This window comes from Phyllostomus discolor, chromosome 2 (genome assembly GCF_004126475.2).
Source record: "Phyllostomus discolor isolate MPI-MPIP mPhyDis1 chromosome 2, mPhyDis1.pri.v3, whole genome shotgun sequence".
Lineage (NCBI taxonomy): Eukaryota > Metazoa > Chordata > Mammalia > Chiroptera > Phyllostomidae > Phyllostomus > Phyllostomus discolor.
Genome location: NC_040904.2, coordinates 128,523,898 through 128,548,991, shown reverse-complemented (window position 1 = coordinate 128,548,991; position 25,094 = coordinate 128,523,898). Strand labels below are relative to the sequence as shown.

Below are 25,094 nucleotides of genomic sequence, written 5' to 3'. Positions count from 1 at the left end.
TCTCTGTATCCAACTCCATTTCTGTTTTTCTTTTTAAAACAATTTTTAAACTAATTTTTAGAGAGAAAGAGAGAAGGAGGAAGGGAGGTGGGGAGAGAGAGAGAAACATCAATTTGTTGTTCTACTTATTTATGCATTCATTGGTTGATTCTTGCATGTGCCTTGACTGGGGATTGAATCCACAAATTTGGCCTATTAGGATGATGCTCTAGTCAAATGAGCTACCTGGCCAGGGACTGAATCTGTTTTTGTTTTTTTAATTTATTTTTTTTCTTTAGATTCCACATATAAGTGAAATCATATGGTAGTTGTCTCTCTCTGACTTATTTCACTTAGCATAATACCCTCTAGGTCCATCCATGTTGTCACAAATTGTAACATTTCATTCTTTTTTTATGGCCAAGTAATACTGCACTGTATAAGTATTACATTTTTATCGGTCATCTATTGATGAGAACTTGGGTTGCTTGCGTATCTTGGCTATTGTAAATAACATATAGGTGCGTATCTATTTCATTGAACATATATATAGATGCATATATATTTTTGAATTAGTGTTTCAAATTTCTTCAGGTATGCCTAGAAATGGAATTGCTGGGTCAATTCCATTGGTAGTTCTATTTTAAATTATTTGATGATTCTCCATACTGTTTTTCATAGTGGCTGCATCAATTTGCAATCCAACAGTACATAGGGGTTTTGTTTTCTCTACCTTCTTGCTATCACTTGTTTGTTGATTTATTGATGATAGCCATTCCAACAGATGTGAAGTGATATCTCATTGTGGTTTTGACTTACATCTCTCTGATGATTAGTGATGTTGAGTATCTTTTTATATGTCTATTGGCCATCTGTATGGCCTCTTTGGTGAAAGGTCTATCCTGGTTCTCTGCACATTTTTTAATTTGATTGTTTGTTTTTTTGGTGTTAAGATGTATGAGTTCTTTATAGGTTTTGAATATTAACCTTTTAACAGATGTAACATTGGTGAATATCTTCTCCCATTCAGTAGGTTGTCTTTTTGTTTTGTTGATGGTCTTCTTTGCTGTACTTTTTTTTTAGTTTGATGTAGTCCCATTTGTTTGTTTTTTCTTTTGTCTTTCTTATCCAAGGAGCTACATTAGAAAAAAATATTACTAAGGGCAATTTCAGAGAGTTTATTGCCTATGTTTTGTTGTAGGAATTTTATGGTTTCACATCTTATATTTAAGTCTTTAATCCACTTTGAGTTTATTCTTGTATATGGTTTAAGAAGGTGGTCTATATTTAATTTTTTAATGTGTCTGTCCAGTTTTCCCAACAAAATCCATGCATGATAAGACATCTATAAGTGCTATTTAACATTTATTGAGGGTATTTTAGAACTTGACTTTGTCAGGCTTTGGGCTGTCAGGGTCTCAAGCATTTTGAAGGCATTCTTGAATAGTGAAAATGGTTGAGCAATGTAAAAGCTGAATCACATTTTTATAGGATAGCTCTTAGCACTTTTAAGGCCACAGACTTATTAAGAAATTGATGAAATATGTGAATTCATTTAGCATAAAAAACACATATTCAAAATTTTATAAATTTCAGAAAGTTCATGACTTCCCAAAACCCTGCTGCATTTGAGAGTATACCTTCCAGGGTGCAATAGTATGCACTAGTAAAACCTTGATTATCTGACATGTAATTGGAACCCATAAGAAAACTGTAATTTTCTCTATGCCACTATAAGTACATGTAGAAATGTTTATATAAGTGATTTTCTATATGTATTTTTTTAACTTTCACTTTTTCATTACGGTTGACATTCAATATTATACTAGGTTCTGGTGTACAACATAGTAGTTAGCATTTATATTACTTATGAAGTGATTCCCCCTGATAAGTCTAGTACCCACCTGGCATTACACATAATTATTACAGTGTCATTGACTATACTCCCTGTGTTATACTTTACATCCCTGTGACTATTTTGTAACTGCCAATTTGTACTTAATTCCCTTCACCTTTTTCATCCAGGCTTCCAATCCTCCACCCCTACATTCATCAGTTTGCTCTGTGTCTATGAGTGTATTTCCGTTACTTGTTTGTTTGTTTTCTAGATTCCACATGTAAGTGAAATCATATGGTATTTGTCTTTCTCTGTCTGACTTATTTTACATAGCATAATACCCTCTATGTCCATCAGTGTTGTCACAGATATGCTATATGTATTATTCTATAATTTAGTGTTCCATGTTAGTATATATAGATGTACTCACTTCTTTTTCAACTTATTTTTATATTTTGGAAAATTTTAGAAAATTGGCATCAGAAAAAATAATGTCTAGGAAAGTTGCCTGTATGAAGTCTTAAGATAAGTGAAAAATGCTTTTGATATCTGAATCATAACAACTAAAGAGCATATAATACATGTATTTTTATCATTTGTGGTATAGAAATCTTTACATTGTATTTCCACATTAGCAAAAAAGTTAAAAAAAAAATCTAACTCAGATCAACTTGCCAAAATCTGACCTTAGAGCAATTGTTTGAAGACAACCCATCATCAAAAACCACATGTACTTTGCAGAAATTTTCTTGCATCAATAAAGAAAAGAAGGTAATGCAGAGAAGCAAAAAAAAAAACAATTCTTAAAAAAAAAATCTTCGCCCCAGGATATGCTTATTGATTTCAGAGAGAGAGGAAGGAAGAGAGACAGAGAGAGAGAGAAACATTGATTGGTTACCTTCTGTACGTGCCCCAACGGGGTTCGAACTTACAAGCTAGATCCGTGCCCTGACTGGGAATCGAACACTCAACCTTTTGGCGTATGGGATGCTCCAGCCAACTGAGCCACCTGGCCAGGGCAAGAAGAATTCTTCTTGGTGAAATTACTAAAAAATGAATACTGTTAGTAGTTCATTTGCTTTTTTTCTTAGTATCTATACATAAGTTGTGTTAATTTGCTTATTTTTATATGGTTTTAATTATACTGTATATTTAAATTTGCATACTGTATCTTCTCTTCCCCCAATTAAAATTTTAACCATTTTTTATATTGCTTTAGGATAGATTTCCATAAGAGGAATTACTAAATCAAAAGTTACAACTATTTAAAAATATTTTTGATATATCTTGCTGTACTGCTTATCAAAAGTATTGTGCCAATTAATGCTATAATCAGTCAGGTCTGATGTTGCTTATTTCACCACACCTGTGCTTAGATTGGGCATTATGACTTTATAAACATTTCTAATTGCAAAAACATGTAAGTTTCATTACTGTTTTAATTTTCATTTCTTCCATTTTTTGGTGACATTGTACATTTTTCCATAAACCTATTATTAACCTCATCCTAGTATATATTAAAACATGATTTTGCAGCTGAGTCCTCCATTGAGAGGAAAACATCCCCTTTTAAGTAAAACTTTAATAGAACATGTTCACAATGTGCTACTTCTTTATTGTAAACACAGTTACTGGTTTTTAATTAAAGATCAATCATCCATGTTACCGATTGAAATTTTCCTCAAAATCTGAAAGATTGTTGAAATAAAACTTTACTAGAGCATATTCACAATGTGCTATTTCTTTATTATAAAGACAATTATTACTTTTTAACAGGCATCCAGGTTACCTTATTGAAATTATCCTTAAGATCTCAATGAAGATTTTCCAAAATGTTTAAGTACTAGAAAACAATTTTCACTCTGGACAAATTTGGCTTTTTAAGTACTAAGATATATTTAACAGCTTATGTATATAGTTTGATTGATTTTATTGAATATTAATAAATGGCAAAATAAACATAGAAATTTGGTACATATATCTGAAACAGTTAACTTTTATTAAAATAAATAATCTTAAATATTTTCTTTTTTTCAAGGTATCATAGACGTCGTAAGAAATCGAATCCTCCAAAAGACAGATGATATTGAGGTTTTCAGTAATCAAAGAACAATGTTTTCCTGTGTCTCACTTGCCATTTGAGGAAATGCAATCAAGTATATTCACTACTATGCTATGTAGTAAAATAATAATAAAATGTCTTGTCATCTATTATAATGTGTATTTCTTTATGTATATTAAGTAGTTCTGCATTTGACATTCTTAAAGAAACCTACTTTATTTTCCCTTTGAGATATTAGTCTACCATTTATTTTCATGTGACTAGTATGATTAAGTATCTTACATTATCAGGCAAATATTGTTAGTAGTGTAAATATGGTTAATAGAAATATGCATGATTCTCCTTCTGGAGAGTTTATTTATTTTTTATTTTTTAAACTTTATTGTTTATACTATTGCAGATGTCCCCATTTTCCCCACTTTACCCACCTCCATCCAGCCATTACCACACTTGTTTGTCTGTGTCTATGAGTTATACACACACATACTTTGGCTAATCCCTTCATCTTTTATCTTGTTCCCCCTTCCCTCTCTCCTCTGACAGCCGTCAGTCTGTTCCATATATCCCTCTGTTTCTATTTTGTTCATCAGATTCCACATATAAGCAAGATTTTATGGTACTTATCTTTCACTGACTCCCTTATTCCCCTTAGCATAATAATCTCCAGATCCATCTATGCCATAGCAATAGAGAAGAGTTCCTCCTTTTTCACTGCTATGTAGTATTCCATTGTGTAAATGTACCACAGCTTTTTTATCCACTCATCTATTGATGGGCACTTGGGCTGTTTCCAGATCTTGACTGTTAAGAATAACACTACTATGAACATAGGGGTGCATATATTCTTTTAAATTGGTGTTTTGGGATTTTTAGGATATATTCCCAGAAGTGGAATCCCTGGGTCAAAAAAACAGTTTCATTTTTAATTTTTTGAGGAAATTCCATGTTGTTTTTCACAGCAGCTGCAATGGCCTGCATTCCCACCAACAGTTTTTGAGGATTCCTTTTCCTCCATATCCTTGCCAACATTTGTTGTTTGTTTATTTCTGCTAGCCATTCTGATGTGTGAGATGATACTTCGTTGTGGTTTTAATTTGTATTTCTCTGATAATTAGTGATGTTGAGCATTTTTTCATATGTCTGTCAGCTGTCTATGTGTCCTCTTTGCAGAAGTGTTTATTCAGGTCTTTTGCCCATTTTTAAATTGGATTTTTTTCTCTTCCTGGTGTTGAGTTGTATATGTTCTATGTATTTTGGAAATTAACCCTGTATCAGATGTATCATTGGCAAATATGTTCTCCCATGCAGTGGATTCCCTTTTTTTTTTTTTTTTTTAAGATTTTATTTATTTTATTTTTAGGGAGGCAACGGAGGGGGAGAGAGAGAGAGAGAGAGACATCAATGTGCAGTTGCTGGGGGTTATGGCCTGCAACCCAGGCATGTACCCTGGTTGGGAATCGAACCTGGGACACTTTGGTTCCCAGCCCGCACTCAATCCACTGAGCTATGCCAGCCAGGGCTGGATTCCCTTTTTTTTTTATTGATGGTTTCTTTAGCTGTACAAAAGCTTTTTAATTTGATGTTGTCCCATTGTTTATTTTTTCCTTGTTTCCTTTGACCTAGGAGATATATCTGCAAAAATATTGCTTTGTAAGGTATCTGAAGTTTTACTGCCTATGTTATCTTCTGAAATTTTTATGATTTTGCAGCTTACATTTAAGTCTTTTATTCATTTTGAGTTTGTTCTTGTGTATGGTGTAAGTTGGTGGACTAGTTTCAGTTTTTTGCGTGTACCTAACCAGTTTTCCTAACACCACTTACTGTTGAAGAGACTGTCTTTATTCCATTGTATGCTCTTGTCTCTTTTGTCAAATATTAATTGACCATGAAGGTATGGGTTTATTTCTAGGTTCTCTGGTTCTACTGATCTATATGCCTGTTCTTACACCAGTACCAGTGTGTTTTGATTACAGCAGCCTCGTAGTATAGTGTGATATTAGGTATTGTGATACTCCCAACTTGATTCTTCTTTCTCCAGGTTGCTAAGGCTATTTGGGATCTTTTTTGGTTCGATATAAATTTTTTGAAATATTTGTTCTAGATCTGTGAAATATGCCATTTGTATTTTAATAGGAATTATATTGAATCTATAGATTGCTTTGGGTAGCATGGACATTTTAATGATGTTCATTCTTCAATCCATGAACATGGTATATGCTTCCACTTATTTGCATATTCCTCAGTTTCTTTCTTCAGTCCTATAGTTTTCTGAGGAGAGGCCTTTTACCTTGGTAAATTTATTCTAGGGACCTTGTTTTTCTGTCATTGTTGCAGTAGTAAGTGGGATTGTTTTCTTAGTTTTTCTTTCTGATAGTTCATTATTGGTGTATAAAAATGCCATCAATTTTTAAATATTAATTTTGTATCTTGATACTTTGCCACATTCTTTTATTAGAGCTAGTAGTTTTTTGATGGAATCTTTAGGATTTTCTATGTATGATGCCATGTAATCTGTGAATAATGACAATTTTACTTCCTTCTTTCCAATTTAGATACTTTTTATTTCTTCTTGTCTGATCACAGTGGCTACTAATTCAGTACTATGTTGAATAAGAGTGGTGAAAGTGGACATCCCTGTCTTGTTCCTGATCTTAAGGGAAACACTTTGTTTTTGCCCTTTGGCTGTAGGTTTTCATATATGGTCTTTATTATGTTGAGGTATGATCTCTCTATTCCCACTTTGCTGAGAGTTTTTGTCGTAAATGGATGCTGTATTTATTGAATGCTTTTTTTTGCATCTGTTGACATGATCATGTTATTTTGTCTTTTATTTTGTTATGTGATGTATCATAATTATTCATTTGTGAATATTGTACCAACTTTACATCCCGGGATAAATCCTACTTGATCATGATGTATGACCTTTTTAATGTATTGCTGGATTTGTTTTGGTAATATTTTGTTGAGGATTTTAGCATCTATGTTCATCAGGATATTGGCCTATAATTTTCTTTCTTTGTAGTGTCTTCATATAGTTTTGAAATTAGGATAATGTTGGTTTTGTAAAAAGAGCTTAGAAGTCGTCCCTCCTCTGAATTGTTTGGAATAGTTTGAAAATGATAGGTGTTAGTTCTTCTATGAATGTTTGGTAAAATTTGCCTGTGAAGCTGTCTGATCCAGGACTTTTGTTTATTGGGAGTTTTTTTAATTACTGCTTAAATTTTATTAGCTGTGATTGGTCTATTCAGGTTTTCTTGCTTCTTTCTAATTCAGTTTTGGATGATTGTATATTTCTAGGAATTTATTCATTTTGCCCAGGTTGTCCATTTGTTGGCATACAGTTGTTCATACTATTTTCTTACAATCCTTTATGTTTCTTCTGTGATATTAGTTGTTACTCCTTTTTCACTTCTGATTTTATTTATTTGGATCCTCTATTTTTTTCTTGATGAGTCTGGTTAAAGGTTTGTCAATCTTGTTTATTCTTTTCAAAGAATGAGCTCTAGGATTCATTTATCTTGAGCTGTTGGGTGGTTGTTTCTTTTTTTTTAGTTTCTTTGTCATTCTCGCTTTATCTTTATTACTTCCTTCTACCTACTCTGGGCTTTGTTGTTGTTTTTTCTAGTTATTTTAGGTTCAGGGTTAGATGGTTTACTGAGATTTTTCTTGCTCTTAAAGTAGGCCTGTAATGCTAATGAACTTCCTCTCAGGACTGATTTCACTGTGTCCCGTAGATTTGGATTGTTATATGTTTATTTCATTTGTTTCCAGGTAGCTTTTTTTATTTCTTCCTTGATCTCATTGATAACCCATTTATTGCTTAAAAACATGCTAATTAGCCTCCATGTGGTTGAATGTTTTTTGAGTTTTTTTACTGTAGTTCATTTCTAGTTTCATGCATTATGATTTGAGAAGCAGGCTTAATATATGTCAGTATTCTTGAATTTGTTAAGACTTAATTTGTGTATAACATCTGGTTTATCTTTTAGAATGTTCTGTATGCAGTTGAGAAGAATGTATACTTTGTTACTTTGGGATGAATGTTCTGTAAAATACCAGTTAAATCCATTTGATCTAGTGTGTCATTTAAGGTTTGTGTTTGTCTTTGTTGGTTTTTTGTCTGCAAGATCTGTCCATTGGTGGCAGCGATGTGTTAACTCCCCTACTGTGATGTATTGCTGTCAGAAATCTCTTCCTTAAAGTCCACCAAGATTTTTCTTTATATATAGGTGTTCTTGTATTGGGTGCATATAGGTTTACAAGGATTATATCCTCGTCAGGATTATATAGTGACCTTTATTTATCTCTTGTTATGACCTTTTGGGAAGTCTGTTTTTGTCAAGATATAAGATAACTGCTACCCCAGCATTTTTTTCTTTTCATTTGCATAGAATATTTTCTTCCATCCTTGTACTTTTAGCCTATGTGAATCTTTTGTTCTGAGGTGCATCTCTTGTAGATAGCATATATACATGGGGTCATGTTTTCTTATCCATTCAGCTTCCCTATGTCTTTTGATTGGAGCTTTTCATCCATTTACTTTAAGGTTATTATTGATAGGTACTTTTTATTGCCATTTTTTATACCTATATTCCTCTTTGATTTCTTCTTTAAAGCAGTCCCTTTACAAGTTGCTTGCAGTGCTACTTTGGTGGCAATTAACTCCTTTAGTCTTTTTGTTTGTTTGTTTGGGTAGCTCTTTATTTCACCTTCAATTTTTAATGATAGTCTTACTGGGCAGAATAGTCTTGGTTGCATGTCCTTGTCTTTCATGACTGTTGAATACTTTGTGTCAGCCCCTTCCTCGCCTGAAGTGTTTCTGTTGAGAAATTAGTTTGATAAACCGTATGGGAACTTCTTTGTAGGTAAGTAACTGTCCTCTTTCTTGCTTCCTTTAAGATTCTCTCTTTTTCTTTAATCTTTGTCATTTTATTTTTTAAAATATTTTATTTATTTTAGGGAGAGGAGAAGGGGAGGAGAAAGAGGGAGAGAAACGTCAATGTGTGGTTGCCTCTCATGTGCCCCTACTAAAGGGCCCAACGTGGCTCGAAATCCAGGCATGTCCCTGACTGGGAATCGAACCTGCGATCCTTTGGTTCGCAGGCCAGTGCTGCAATCCACTGAGCCAAGACATAACCTTTGTCATTTTTTTTAAAAGATTTATTTATTTATTTTTAGAGAGGGAGGGAGAGAGAGAGAAACATCATGTGCGGTTGCTGGGGGTTATGGCCTGCAACCCAGGCATGTACCCTGGCTGGGAATTGAACCTGGGACACTTTGTTCCCAGCCCGCGCTCCATCCACTGAGCTATGCCAGCCAGGGCAACCTTTGTCATTTTAATTATTATGTGTCTTGATGTGAGTCCTCTTTTGAGTTCCTCTTGCTTGGAACTTGCTGTGCTTCCTGAACTTGTGTGACTTTTTTCCTTCAACCATTTTTTCTGCCATTATTTCTTCAAGCAGGTTCTCTATCCCTTGCTTACTCTCTTCTCCTTCTGGTACCCTTAGATGCAGATGTTGTTATGCTTGATACTGTTCCAGAAGTCCTTTAAACTTTCTGGTTTCTGTTTTTCTTTCTCAGTGTTCTCCTTGGGTGGAATACAGTTATCTTGTCCTCTAATCTGCTGATTGATCTTCTGCTTCATCTGATCTGCTGTTGAGTCCTTCTAGTGAATTCTTAATTCAGATATTCTTCATTTCTGACTGTTCCTTTTTATGGTTTGTATGTCCTTTTAATGCTTACTATCTCTTTTTTAAGTTTCACTGAGATCATCCATTCTTCATCTAAGATCCTTGAGCTTCCCTTGTAATCATTATTTTAAACTCTGCATCTGGTATTTTGGCTGCTTCCATTTCATCCATTCCTTTAATTCCTTTTCTGGGAATTTCTCTTGCTCTTTTGTTTGGGGCATTTTTCTTGTCTCTCTGCTTTGGTCTTTGTGTGTTAGGTAGGTCTGCTATGTCTCCGAAACTTGTTATGGTTTATGGTGAAGCTGTCTCATTGGGCTCAGCAGTAAAAGCTTCCAGGTCACGTATGTTCTGTGCTCCAGGAATGTTTCTTGTGGGTTATGTGTACCTCTGTTGTAGTTGATTCTTGCATGCTGTTGTCATTTTTGTGGGTGAAGTTAACCCTTCAGGCTGAGTGACTGTAAGGTTAAACCTCAGTGACTGTGTATGAGATGCTGTGCAGGGGTTGCCCCCTGAGGCGGGGTTCTTCCCTGCAGAGTCTGGTGCCTGCTGGAATACCCCTTTGGTTGTTGGTTGTGTGGCTAGTTGTGTTGAGCTCTGGTGTGTCTGAAGCCCACCACTGGTTGTGTTGGTTCTAAGTCAACTTGATTGGGATTCAGGTACAGGATTTTGCCAGACATGTGTAACTTGCCTTGGGCTGCCTGTCTGTAGCTACCATGCTGTTCACTGTGTCTGACTTGTGTGTGCACTGAGGGGCCAATCTGTGTAAAAGAGTCAGCTTCTTCCCACTTAGAGCTGTGGGCAGCTCTGTAAAAGGACCAAGGCTCTCTGAGGTTGCCATGTCTTCCTCCAGAGCCTTCCAAATAGAGACTGTAGGAAGAGCCCAGGCTAGTTGAGATAGGACTGTGGGTTGTCCCCTACTTAGGGGTCACACAGTCAGGCATTCAATGAGGGGAAGTAGCCCCTTGCTTCAAAGCCGAACCCCTCAGTCTCTGCCAGAGTCTCCGACTCTAGTTCTCCCAGGTGGGCTCACTGCAGATTCATGTTGGGTACAGCCAGCTGTCCATTTTGCAGGTGCAAGCTCAGCAGCCCTTGACTCAAGGGGATAGATGAAAAGAGCCTCCTATTGAGGCTGATGTCAGTCCAGCCTGCAGGATGAGGCAAAGCTCCTCATTCTGGTCCCAGACAGTAGTGTCTGAGGGTCTCACACTTTGAAAGTTCCCACTCTGAGCTGCTCCCCCACAATGGGAAACTGGATTGGCCCTGCCATCCCAGATACCCACTCTGGGTGCAGTTCTGTGGGGAGCGGTGCCTACAATCCTGTAGTAGTGGGGTAGGCACTTGTTCCTTTTCCTGGGGTAGCACAGGCTGAACTTGTAGGGGAGATTGGATTTGCCTTCCCACAGTGTAGCCATGCAGCCCAGCACTGGCTCCTAGACAAAAGCCTCCCCAGTGGACACAGTCTGAAAATCCCAGCTCTGTGTGGCCCTCTGGCATGCTGCTGAACCAAACAATGGAGCTGAGAGTCCAGCCCTGTGCTGCACTCCTCTCTCTTCCAGCTGTGGGTCTCAGCAGGGCGGGGCCAAAAGTCCCCACTCTGGGCTCTGAGAGGGCTCCAAACCCAGCAGATCGAGGCTGAGTCCCAGTTTAGCATGCCTCTTCTGTACCTCCAGCTGGGCATAGGCCAAGTGGCTCAATGGGTGGGGGGAGGGGTGCAGCTCTCCGCGAGAGGTAGGGAGGATTGGTCCTCTTTCCGAAGCTACACAGTTTAGTCACTGCCTGGGTCTCCACCAAAAGCCTCCCCAGAAAATAAATGTCCCCTTAAAGTCACCGCTAGATGTAGCCAGCAGACCCCTCCACAGGACCTGAGTATGGCAGCATGGCCTCTCCAGCAGTTGGACTCCCCAGGTTGTTGCTGTAACAATTGGAATGCTCTGCCCTGGGAGGGTGTGATCTAAGTCTCCCAGAGAGTGAATCCCGCTGATGCCCACCACCAGATGCTACCTGGATTCCTCTTTCCAAACCTGTTGCTCTGGGCTGGGGACCCCTACATGTGGTTGAGAACCCATAATCCTAGGGGAAGGGAGTTCCACAGCTGTGATCTCTCCAGCTGCTTAGCTGCCACAATACCTGCATATGGGGGCTATCCCTTTCCGTGTCTCAACCCTTCTTACCAGCCTCTGTAGTTTCTTCCCTACTTGGTTATAACATTTCAAATCAGCTAGCCTTCATTGGGTTGATTGCTCTGTAATTTAGCTACAAATCTGGTTTGAGGCCAGTAGCAAGAGCCTGCCTACTCTGCAGCCATCTTGGAATCCCCTCCTTCTGAAGATTTTTAAATTGCCTTGAAAAGAAACTCAGGAGATACACTCAGAAAATAAATGTTATAATGTTTTGCAGTTTTTTGTGTGTGTAACTAAATTTGTTACATTTTAATCAGTTACTGTTGTCTGCTAGGTCCTTTGTATACATTATTATTAAATTTCACAATAATCCTTTGAAGAAAGAGCATCATTCTCATTTTACAGAGATGAAGTTGACCTAGCTACCTGACAAGTGGGAGAGCCAGGATCCAATCTGCCCGGCTTCAAAGCTTTTTGACAGTGCATCACGATGACAAAGTGGTGTTTTCTTTCACCTAGGAATGTACTTTCCTATAAAGAATGTATTACATAGGTTGTTTGAGGGTTTTTTTTAGAGGTCTTAAAATTATGCTAGGTTTGTAACACATGCAACTCTGTGATAAAACAATTATCACTAAACCAGTGTTATGAGAATATTAATGGTATATTCTGCTGCTGGTTGTCACTACCAGCTTATACAGGAATGGGCAAAAATAGGTTTACAGTTCATAAGGGAAAATAATACAATAACTAATAAATAAAGACCTGGTTGGGTAGTTCAGTTGGTTAGAGTGTTGTCCAGATACACTAAGGTTGTAGGTTCAATCCCTGGTCAGGGTACATACAAGAATCAGCCATTGAATAAAAAAGTGGAACAAAAACAATCAGTGCTTGCTTTCTCTCTCTCTAAAAAAATCAGTAAATTAAAAAATAATAAATAAATGATGATACAAGAATAAATCCTGTGTTTCACATCCTCACAACTGTAAACCTACTATTGCCCCACCCTGTACACATTCCTTAGTAGCATTGCTTCCCTGTGATTTCTTTATAGGACGTGAAGAATCTTTTGGGAGAATGAAAGATACTTTACTTAAACTTCTAAAATATTTGTGGTTTTAAAAATTGGTGTGAGAAATGATTTTACATTCAAGGTCTGTTGTTTAAATGTTCTTTAAATAAAAGTCTAGCTGAGGTTCAGGTGTTCAGTAAAATGTAAAGAATAGTGAGTAAGGAAATAATGGCCACTGTTACTGAAAGAAAATATATTTAAGTAGTTTACGTTTTCATTAATATTACTAATTTGGGGGAAAAGATAAAAGAAAAATGTTTGTAGAACTTGATAATTAGAAATATTTACCAGACATGTTTGATGATGTATTTTTGAGAAATAATTTTTCTAGCATGATTTATTTCCAATGTTTTACACAGATTGAGCTATGCCACATTCTAGTAGAAAGAATAGAAGATAAGTGACATTTTCTTTTCTTCAAGTACCAAGAGTTACTAAATAGAATTGCTTTTAAGTTGCCCAAACTATACACTCATACGTCAATACTTCAGAGAATTAACTTTGATTTTATTGTACTGGAAATGCAGATTAACATGGTAGTCCTTAGAATTTTGGTTTTCCTGGGCTGCTGATTTTTAATTTTGCTAAATAAGTACATATTCCCTCACCACCATCACCACCCCTCTGTTCCTCCTGTTTACCACCATCACTACCGTTATTCGTCATTTTGAAAGACCCACATATTTGTCTGTTATTTTAAGAACTTAAAAATTACATAAAGTGGGTGGTCATCTAAACAGAATAAATTGTTTCATGTAAAATTTACTAGTCCTTGAAAACCAGTCCTCGTTCTCACGTTTCCATTGGTGATGTGAATTAACACACCTCAAACTGATAAAGAGCACTGTTGGTGAAACCACCAGAGGGCACTCTAACGTGAGTTTAGTTGGAACATCCCACAACCAAAGGTAGTCACTTTTAATTAGCTTAATTAGCAAAGAACATTTTGATGTTCTTTAGGTAAGATGACTAGTGGAGTAAATGGCAGAAGTAAAATTAAGTGTCAACATATTCTGAGACCGCTATTCATTCTTTTGATCCAGTCATCGTACATTTATTAAACTCCTACTGCATGTGAGGAGGCATTATAACTCTTGGTAGGCCAGTAGCAAAATATAATCCCTTTTTAGGGACTATAGTATCTACCTAAATAGTAGCTGTTGATACTTAATATTTCTAATGACTTTCTTAACCATAAGCATAGTATAATTCATAATTTTTTTTAAATTGGAGACTAAATAGAAAATAAAAATTACCCATAGTTGTCCCATACAAAGATAACACTAATATTTTTGCTTCTTAAATTTTGTTTCACTACATAAGTATACTTCAAAAAATAAAAATAGTATTTATTATGCATGCTGTTGTATCTTGCTTTTTTCATTGATTATTATGATTTTTGCCATATCTTTATATATTCTGATTTAATGAATGCATATTATTTTATCATCTAGCTTGTCATAATTTAATTAAATTCCTACTGTTAGACATAATCATTGGTTGTTTGTTTCCTATTATAAATAATGCTGTTATTAACAACCTGGTGGATACTTTTTCTTTCCAAAAAAGACTTTTTTAGAGCAGTTTTAGTTTCATAGCAAAATTGAGTGGAAGAGATTTCTCATGTCTCCCACTCATACATAGCCTCTCACATTATCAACATTTTCCACTGGAGTGATACATTTGTTACAATTGATTAATTAACACATCATCACCCAGAGTCCATAGTTTAAATTAGGATTCACTCTTGGTGTTGTGCCCTCATGGGTTTGGACAAATGTATAATGACATGTATCTACCATTATAGTATCATACACAGTAGTTTCACTGCCCTAAAACTCCTGTGTGATATACCTTTTCATCCCCCTTTCCTTCCAAATTCTTGATAAACACTGATTTTTTTTGTCTTTATGGTCTTGCCTTTTCCATAATGTTATATGTTGAAACCACAGCATATGCATGTGTAACTTTTCAGGTTGGCTTCTTTCACTTACTAATATGTGCTTAAGATTCCTCTCTGTCTTTTCATGGCTTAATAACTCATTTCTTTTTAGTGCTGAATAATATTCCATTATATGGAGGTACTATAGTTTGTTTATGCATTTATATACTGAGGGCATCTTGGTTAAATCCAAATTTGGCAGTTATGAATAAAGCTGCTATAAACATCCATGTTCAGGTTTTTGTGTGGACATATATTTTTACTTCCTTTGATAAATACTAAGGAGCATGATTGCTGGATTGTATGGTAAGAATATGTTTAGCTTTGTAAGGAACTGTCAGACTGTCTTCCAAAGTGTCTGGACCATTTGCGTTCACACAGCAGTGAATGAGAATTTCTGTTTTTCCACATCCTCATCAGTCAGCATTTGTTGTCAGTGTTTTGGATGTTGGCCATTCTAAAACGTATGAAATGGTATCTGTTTTAATTTGTGTTTCTCTGATGACTTAGGATGTGGAGTATCTTTTTTCATGCTTATTTGCCGTCTATGCCTTTGGTGAGGTGTCTGGTAAGGTATTTGGCCCATTTTTAAATCCGGTTTGTTATTTTTGAGTTTTAAGGGTTCTTTGTATATCTTGGTTAACAGTGCTTTATCAGATATGTCTTTTGCAAGTATTTTCTCCCAGCGTGTGGCTTGTCTTTTAATTCTTTGATAGTGTCTTTTCACGGAACAGAAATTTTTCATTGTAACGAAGTCTAGCCTATCCATTATTTCTTTCACAGATCATGTCTTTGGTGTTATATTTAAAAAGTCATCACCAAACCCAACATCTTCTAGATTTTCTCCTATGTTAACTTCTAAAAGTTTTAAAGTTTTGTATTTTACATTTAAGTCTATGACCTACTTTGAGTTAATTTTTAAATTTTAAACATTTAATGTATTGATATTATAAATTATTTTGAGGTAAGTTTTGTGGAAAATTTAAGAGCTGCTTCTAGATTCCTTTTTTTTTTATGTGAATGTCCTGTTGTTCCAGCACCATTTGTTGAAAAGGCTGTCTTTGTTCCACTGTATTGCCTTTACTCTTTGTCACAAGAGCAGTCGACTATATTTATATAGGTCTTTTTCTGGGTTCTCTATTCTGTTCCACTGATCTATTTGTCTATTCATTTGCCAGTACCATGCTGTGTTGATGACTGTAGCTTTATAGTAAGTCTTGAAGTTGAGTAGTGTCTGTTATTTGACTTTGTTATTTTGTTCAATGTTAATTGACTACATTCATTGATTTTCAAATGTTGAACCAGCCTTATATTCCAGACGTAAATTCCACTTGGTTGTGGTATATAATTCTCTTCATACCCTTTTGGATTTGCTTTGCTAATACTTTGTTGAGGATTTTGGCATCTGTTTTCATTTTAGATCCTGGCCTCTAGTTTTCTTTTTTTGAAATGACTTTGGCTGGTTTTTTATATTAGGGTAATGCTAGCCTCATATAATAAGTTAGAAAGTATTCCCTTTACTTCTGTCTTCTGAAACAGATTGTAGAGAATTTCTAATATTTCTTCTTTAAATGTTTGGTAGAATTCACCAGTGAACCCATCTAGGCCTGGTGCTTAATGTTTTTAAAGGTTATTAATTATTGATGCTATTTCTTTCATAGATATAGGCCTATTCAAATAGTCTACTTCTTCTTGTGTGAGTGTTGCCAGATTGTGTCTTTCAAGAAATTAATACATTTCTCTAGGTTACCAAACTTGTGGATATAGAGTTGTCCATATATTTTTTATTATACTTTTAATGTAAATGGGATCTGTAGTGATGTTCTGTTTCATTTCTTATATTAGCAATTTGTATCTTCTCTTTGAATCATATAATATTATTCTCTATCATATTTTATATGATAAAGTCATATTTCTTTTCTTCTGTTTACTTTGTATTTAATTTGTTCTCCTTTTTTTAGTTTCCTAAGGTGGAAACTTAAGATAATTGATTTTGGTTCTCTCCTTTTTTCTGATATAAGCATTTGGTGCTAAAATTTCCTTTAACTACATTCCACAAATTTTGAAAAATTGTTATTTTTATTTAGTTCGAAATGCTGTTTCATTTCTCCTGATATATCTTCTTTGACCTATTTGTTATTTAGCAGCATATTGTTTGATTTCCTAGTATTTTGGGATTTTCCAACTGTCTTTTATTGATTTGTAATTTAATTCCATTGAGGACTAAGAGCAGACGTCATATGCTTTCTGTTCTTTTAAATTTGTTAATGTGCGTTTCATGACCCAGAATGTGGTATATCTTGGTGAATGTTCCACGTGAGGTCGGAATATGTATTCTGCTGTTGTTGGATAACGTAATCTATATATGTCCATTATATCTAGTTGATTGATGGTGTTATTGAGTTGAGCTATGTCCTTTCTGATTCCCTGCCTGCCGGATCTGCACATTTCTGATAGAGATGTGTTCAAGTCTCCACTTATAATAGCGGATTCATCTATTTCTCCTTACAGTTCTATCATTTTTTACCTCATGTATTTTGACATTGTTTTGTTGGGTGTGTACATGTTAAGGATTGTTATGTCTTCTTGGAGAATTGACCCTATAGTCATTATGTAATGCCCTTCCTTTTCTTGATAACTTTCTTGCTCTGAAGTCCACTCTGGAATTAATATAGCTATTCCTGCTTTCTTTGAAGTAGTATTAGTGTGGTATATCTTTCTCTATTCCTTTATTTTCAATTTATGTGTGCCTTTATATTTAAAGTGGGGTTTTTGCAGACAACATATAGTTGGGTCTTGTTTTTGATCCCTCTGCAATCACTTTCTTTTAATTGGTGCATTTAGACCATTGACCTTCAAAGTGATTATTGAAACAGTTAGATTTACTGTCTACTATATTTGTTACTGTTTTCTATTTTATGCCCTGCTTTTTGTTACTTTTTTGTCTTCTCTTCTTCTACCGTTTGTGGGTTTTATTAATCATTTCATGTAATTCTGTTTTTCTCTCCTTTCTTAGCATATCTGTTATACAAAAAAATGTTTTTTCTATTGGTTGCACTAGAGCTTGTAATACGCATTTCAAAACTAAGCCAAGCCCACTTTCAAATAACACTGTGACACTTTGTGGTTGGTAGAGTACCTGACAATACCAAATAGTCCCAATTCCTCGTATTCATCCCTTGTATCATTCCTGTCATTCATTTCTCTTAAACATAAACATACATACATAAACATATAAATATAACATAAGCATACATACATAAACATAAATATAATCAAATGCATTGTTGCTATTTTGAAAAATGTCGTATGTTCAATTAATGAAGAGTAAGAAAGTTTTTATTCACTTATTTTTTTCCACTGTTCTTCATTTTTTAAATGCAGATTCACATTTCTGACCTATATCATTTTCCCTCTCTCTAAAGAACTTCTTTTAACATTCTTGTGAGGCAGGGCTACTGGCAGCAAATTCCCTCAATTTTTGTTTGAGAAAGTCTTTATTTTTTTTCTTCATTTTTGAAGGATAATTTTGTAGGGTACTGAATTCTAAGTTGGTATTTTCTTGGCTTTCAACTTTTAACTATTTCACTCCATTCTTTTCTTGCTCACTTGAAGAAATGCGGGGTGCAATTCTTATCTCCACGGCACTTGATCAAAGTTTGTAATTAGGTTATGTGTACTACTGTGTCCCTGGTGCCTCATATGGACTGGAACCTGCATTGTACCACAGGCATCTAAACGTGATTTTGTAAAAGCAGTCTAATGAACAAAATAAACTAATGAGAAAAACAGAACCAGAGACATGGACACATAGAACAGACATGGAACTACCAGAGGGGAGAGAGAAGGGGGAATGGTGGAAAGGAGGGGAAGGGATTGGTCAAAGAACATGTACAAGTGACCCACAGACATGGACAACGGGTGGGATGGACTGTGGGAACAGGGGGTGGGCTGTGGGAACAGAGGAGGGCCAAGGGGGAAAAATTGGGACAACTGTAATAGAATAAATTAGTAAAAAGAAAGGAAGGAGGGAAGGAAGGAAGGGAGAGAGGGGAGAAAGAAGGGAGAGAGAAAGAAATTGCTCTAGTGCAAAGGATTTTAACTGGGATTTGGGGTTGGGGTATCTGTGAAACTCCTGAAATTGTGTTGAAGTGTGACAATATGTGTCTATGTGTTTTCCTAGGGATAGGTCTGTGCTTTTTCAGCAGTTCATAAAATGCTGTGTCACCACCTCATGCTCTAGCTCCTATTTGCCTGCAGCTAAGTACATAATGATACTAGTACGGGAATGATGTCACTATGCAAGGTAGAAAGTGTGGTTTCCACATATTCTAAGAAGCAGCTTTAATTAGAGTCCACACATTATTTTCAAGAAAAGAAAACAAGACATGTGCCTTTGCTTTGGATGGCTCAAGCATTTTAGGCAAACATTTTTCCAGTTTCAGATGTATATTTTCTTGATTTCCAGAAATGAGTCAATTTGAATGTCAATGCACAAACTCTGAAGGCATAAATAAATGTCTCCATTGCCTGTTTCACTGAAAGCATAAATAGATGTCTCCATTTCTTATAGGCAAAGGTATTGATTTCTTAGATTTTTTTTTCTGAGAAGTTCAAAATGACTTGCTAATATTCTTACCAAAGTGATTTGCAAATATTCTCATGCCAAAGAAATATTTTCCCAATTACAGCTCAGCCAATTTTTCCAAACCTACCATTTTCTAATGTTTAACCTTCTGAAAGTAATATTTTTAATTTACTGGGAAGAAGTGCTCAGGAAGAATGTGTAATGTACATTCTAGTTTTGCACCAAGGCTCTCACTTAGATTTAGTGACATTGTCTCATTTATAAAGCAAGCTTCCTGCAGGAAGTCAGTCTAAAATGCTCCACAAACACGATTGCCTGGATTCTTGTAATATTGTTTGTAAATTAGCACCTGTTTTTAGATGGCGAAACTGAAGGTGAATTTCAAAATTACGCAAGTACAATAGAATCCTAATTTCTTCGAACTCTTCATTTTAACAAGAATATATCTTCTTTCTTATGTTGTCTCCAAGCAGTTAATCATTTCAGGAAATTTCATTAAGCACCTATAGAGTTCAAACCACCATGGATTTAAAAATGAGACCTTATTCCCGATTGAGAAAATATCTTTTCAAACCTTCCTTTCTTTGCCCTCTAGTCAGAATTCACCTCCTACTCTGCCATACTCTACACACATGGAGTTGCTATCATACCACCTCAATTTGTCTTGAATGAGAGCAGTTCGTAGTTTGTGACATGGTCAGTGTGATGATTGGGATTGATCCCGTTGGTCTCACTCAGTTTTTGCTACCCAAGTATAATTACCATCAATCAATAGGATCATAGCAGATAGAATAGTTGAGCTGAAAAACAGATTTTGGGGCACAGAGTTTGATTTTATAAATGTGGGAACTGAGATTTAGTGAGACTGATTGACTTTAAGTTCCCATGTAGCAGAACCACTCAGTGTCTTCTTTAAATATTAAGGATGTTTTCATATATATTTATGTACACACACCAATGAAATTCACCTCCAACAGCACATGTGCCTAATGGTATACTGGTAAAGGTTTAAAAGCTGGCTCTGATTGGTATTGTTTACTGATTTCCATGGTGTAAACACTCTCATCGTAGCTGACTTAAGATACAAACAGTTTAACAACTGGCTCACAAAATTCCTGATATTAATAACTGGATCTCACAGGTTAGTGTGTACAAACAAGCATTTCACTGGATGTGCCCCTGAAATTATGCATTTAACATTGAAGCATTAGTTTATTTTTTCACTCATTCTAGTTATCCATTCAGAGGCACTTTACCTTATTTTTTTATTAATATTTCTATGGGGAGATAAATTATTCCCTTTATGTCAACTTCAACCTTCACTTTCAGTTTCTCTTAAGGATTTAATGACTTGTTAATAAGTATTTAAATCTATCTGGAGGGCTCTGGATGGTGTGGCTCAGTGGATTGAGTGCCAGCCTGCAAAGCAAAAGGTTATTAGTTTGGTTCCCAGTCGGGGCACATGCCTGGGTTGTGGGCTGGTACCCTGGTTGGGGGTGTGCAAGAGGCAGCAGATCTGTGTATCTCTCATGCATCCAGGTTTCTCCCCCTCTCTTAAAAATAAAATTAAATTAATTGGAGGGTCTGGTTTTTAAGGGAACTTTAGATGAATTCTTGAGTATCAGTTATCTATTGCTAAGTTACACATCACTCCCAAATTTACTGGCTTAAAATAATCCTCTATTTAGTTCACAGCTCTTCTGGATAATTCTCTGGTCTAGATTGGACCCAGGTTGACTCTGACTGGGTTTGCCTTTATGTCTGAGATCATTAATGGGTTGATGAGGCTGGCTGGTCTTGGATTGTATCACTCAGATGTCTGGTGATGAGTGACTGACTGTCAACTGGGGCAATAAGGGGAACTGTGTGTTCCCCATTACTCTGCAAGCCAGCCCTAGCTTGTTCACATGGCTTCAGGGTTCCCAGGGTGCAGCACAGGAAACTACAAGGTTACTCGAGGACTAGTCTTTGAACTGGCACAACACCATTTCATAAGGCCATCCCAGGTTCAAGGTGTGGGGAAGTAGACTATGCCTTCTGAAGGGAGAAGGAGCAAATTCTGTGGCCATTCCCTCACAATAGGAAACACTAAAGCTTAACCAATTTGCTTATGGGTTTAGATGGTCACATCTCTCTCGGACTGGGCTGAATGCACACGGTACCAGAGGCTTTCAATCAGAAGTTGATTGGAGTTTTCTTTCCCAATGTCCAAAAGAAATTCACAACTTTTACTTACAAATATCTCTATTTTATTGATTATGCTATTACAGTTGTCCATGTTTTCTCCCTTTATCCTCCTCTGTCCTGCACCATCTCTCCCGCCAGCATCCCTTTACTATCTCTTTTTCATGATCACTCATTGATATGCTCAATAACTGATAATTTTTTATCAATTTGAACCATATATTTTAATGCCGTCTCTTTTCCACACACACCTGTTAGCTAAGGGTAGGATGGGGTTAGGAAGAGAGCTAACCAAAAAGGCAGTATGGACTCCGTAACAACTAGAGACCAAAGTAAGATACTAACTAGTCAACTGGTAAATTGTGTGCCGTTATTCATGTTCAGAAAAAGAAGCATTCACTGGGGGATTAGATTAGCCAGGGAAGTTTGCTTCATGGAGAAGCATTTTTGAAATCTACCTTATTAAGGTATAACTTACATAAACAAAATGCACACATTTTAAATACATGGTTTCATGAGCTTTGACAAACATGTGCACCCAGATGACTGCTATCACAATCAAGATATAAAATATTTATATCACTCCCAAAATTATCATCTCATGACCCTTTGCTAACAGTTCTCCCCAACAATGGCCCTAAACAGTCAGAAAGGTAAGTCTAAAATCCAAAGACCTCTTTGAAAAAAAGTCCACTGAAAAACACTGGAAAAAGCAGATGTTTAACATCTCACGAATAAACACTAATGCTTTACAGGCTTCCTATAAAGTGAGCAACTTTGAGTTGCTAAAACTTGTCAGTTGTCAAGACATCAATGCGGAGAAAAGGGAGCCCTTGTGCACCGCTGATGGGAGTGGAAATTGGTGCAGCCACCGTACAGAACAGTATGAAGCTCCTCAAGAAAACTAAAAATAGAACTACCATATGATCCAGCAATTCCACTTTTGGTTATTTACTCAAAGGAAAACAAACAATAACTTGAAAAGACATATGTACCCCATGTTTATTGCAGCATCATTTACAAAAGCCAAGGTATAGCACCAAACTAAATGTCCATCAGTGAATAAATGGATAAAGAAATCATGTATATGTAATGAAATATTAGTCTTAAAAAAGAATGAAATCTTGCCATTTGTGACAACATGGATGGATGTTGAAGGCATTATGCAGTGTGAAATAAGTCAGAGAAAGAAATATATGATCTTTTATATGTGGAATCTAAAAAAACCAGACAAACCAAGCTCAGATACAGAGAACAAATTAGTGGTTGCCAGAAGTGGGGAGCTGGGAGGGGAAGAAACGGGTGAATTGTTTTTTTTTTTTTTTTATTTAAATAAATCAAATAAAAAAGAAAAGTAAAACATAAAGAGGGAGCCAAATGATAGGTTTTATTTTCCATGCCAGAGAACTAGCTCAGGGTAAGGAGTTTTATCTTATTGCTCTTGGAGAAAGTCCTCTGGAATCTAGCTGAAGTCCTAAGGCAAATGAAAATAGTATGTATATATCCATTTCTTTTTTACTAACAAGGATGTGATTTGTGCCCTACCCCTAACCTAAGGGCATTTAAAAAGTTGGGTACTGACATTCTAAGGTTATTTCCATGTTTCCTGGTCTTTACAATTACTACTTCACAAAACAGACCTTTTTACCAGATTTCCAGGCACTAAGCACAACTGTGGTAATACACTGGACACTTTGGAAAGCCTGAGTAAACTGACGAAATCTGAGATGACTTCAGGAAACCCCCTCTGTTAGCTCAAGGAAAAGCCCCAAACTGGAAGGAATATTGTGGGGGAAGGCTTTTCTAACCACCTGTTTCGTGATAGGTGGGTAAGAGTTGGTCAGAAAATGAGTGTTCCAGGCAGAAAAAGCCTGGAGGCGGAAGAGCACAGTGAGCATGCAGTTTTCAGAACTGTGGTGATTTAGTATGCCTGAGTGTGAAGCGTGTGATGTAAAGCAGAAGAGGCTGGAGAGGTAGTGCCTTGAATATGTTTCAGGATATTTCAGGAAAGAGAAGTCTCTTGTGAACAAATATGAAGTCACATGTGCAAGAAAACATTAAGTGTATGCGAAGGGTAGACTTCTGGCAGGCCTGAAGCGGGGACAGACCAAGTCACCGTAGCCTCGGTAAACAGCTTTCCCAGGGAGACTGTATAAACAAGTGGTGGTATAGGCACACCATGGACAGTGAAGATGAGCAAACTGTAGCAATACCACCCACATAGGTGAGTCTTTAAAACTATGGGCGACTTGCAGAAGAATACGTAAGAAAGGCAAAAGGGACCAGTACAAACGAAGGTCCATTCTGAGTCCTGGTACAAGAATCAAGCAGAGCCATCAGTGGCTGTAGCTTGCTGCACTACTGCCACACTTCTTCAATTCTAAGATGCACATTTTGTGGCATTTTAATGTTTGTAAAACTGGGATTGCATCTTAAAATCAATGGGCAATTTAATATAGTATGTTTTTCCTTCAAGAAACCTCTTATTAAAACAGTGTATCTTTAAATATATAATGTAATATTGTGTACACATACACACACAATTGTCCAGACAGTGAAAGCCGCAGAAGATTCTGTCTTAGGAAGGTTGAGAGCATCTGTGGCAAAGAAGTTAACTAGTTGTCACTTACCAACAACACAGCTTGAACTATGCAAGTAGGTTACTCATAGAATGAGTAAAGATAATGCATTTTCATTTGCAACCTGATTGATTGATGGGTGTGAATATATACATATTGCTAATATGGCAATTCTCTTAGTTTATATGCTATCTGGATATAGTAGTAATGCAAAGAATTCTCTTTGTTTCTGTTTCATTGCCTATAAATGTAACCAACTTTAAACAACAGAAAACTATGAAAAATTATATTGTCAACAAATGAGGTTTGAGGTTTTGTGCAGGAATAAAATTGGGTGCACAGCTGCAGTGACAACAAAACATTCTGGAGTAGTGACCTAAATTGAGGACCTTGTTCCAGAACAGAAATCAACATACTGCTTCTTTCACTGATAAAGGCTTGGTATAAAAAGCCTATCAACTGAACTAAACAGTGTGCTTAGTGACTTAGTAAAGATTATAAACTATATAAAGGCTAATGCAGTAAATTGAGATTGTTCTTTCTATTATGTGCTATCATAGAAGACAATGATAAATGACAACTGTGATTACATGCTGAGACGTGATGGTTATCTAGGGGAAAGTTCTTCTGAGCACATTTGAACTTAGCATTGCTGCAAGAAACCACTTTGCTTCCATCTTTTTAAAGATATGCGCTGACCAGCTTGAGTTATTAATTTTTTATATAGTCAGGACTTTTATCTTTAGGATTTTTTGATGAAAGGCAGGAATGCAACCTGTTTTTCCTGGCAGATAAAACTGAAGGCAAAAACAAAATTTAGATGCCTAGAAGAACAAGATTTCTACAGACTGTTATTTCACGTTCCACAATTGAACAGCGCATGCCAGTGAAGCAGACGATCATTTTGATGTTGCACATCTGCAAAGAGTTATCAAACCATTATAAGCTTGACAGAATGTTTGGATTTATTTTCCATTAAAAGAATGTCCACATTTAACAGATTCTTAGATATGGAATCATTTTTTAATCAAATAATGGTTT

General features: G+C 36.1%; 1 protein-coding gene across 3 annotated transcripts in view; it reads left to right on the top strand.

The window, feature by feature from the left end:
- The window catches only part of MRPL42 (mitochondrial ribosomal protein L42), a 44,267-nt gene extending 21,110 nt beyond the window's left edge, over positions 1-23,157 (top strand). The window contains exon 6 of one of the 3 annotated variants that reach the window (XM_036018570.1): positions 23,134-23,157. In XM_036018570.1, coding sequence (XP_035874463.1) covers positions 23,134-23,140 — 7 coding nt within the window. In that variant the 3' untranslated portion in view covers positions 23,141-23,157. Of the gene's footprint in view, positions 1-1,575; positions 2,444-3,854; positions 4,031-23,133 lie in introns of those variants that run through there. The other 2 variants (XM_028532316.2, XM_036018569.1) reach the window with 2 other exon arrangements.
- Positions 23,158-25,094: the final 1,937 nt, after the last annotated feature.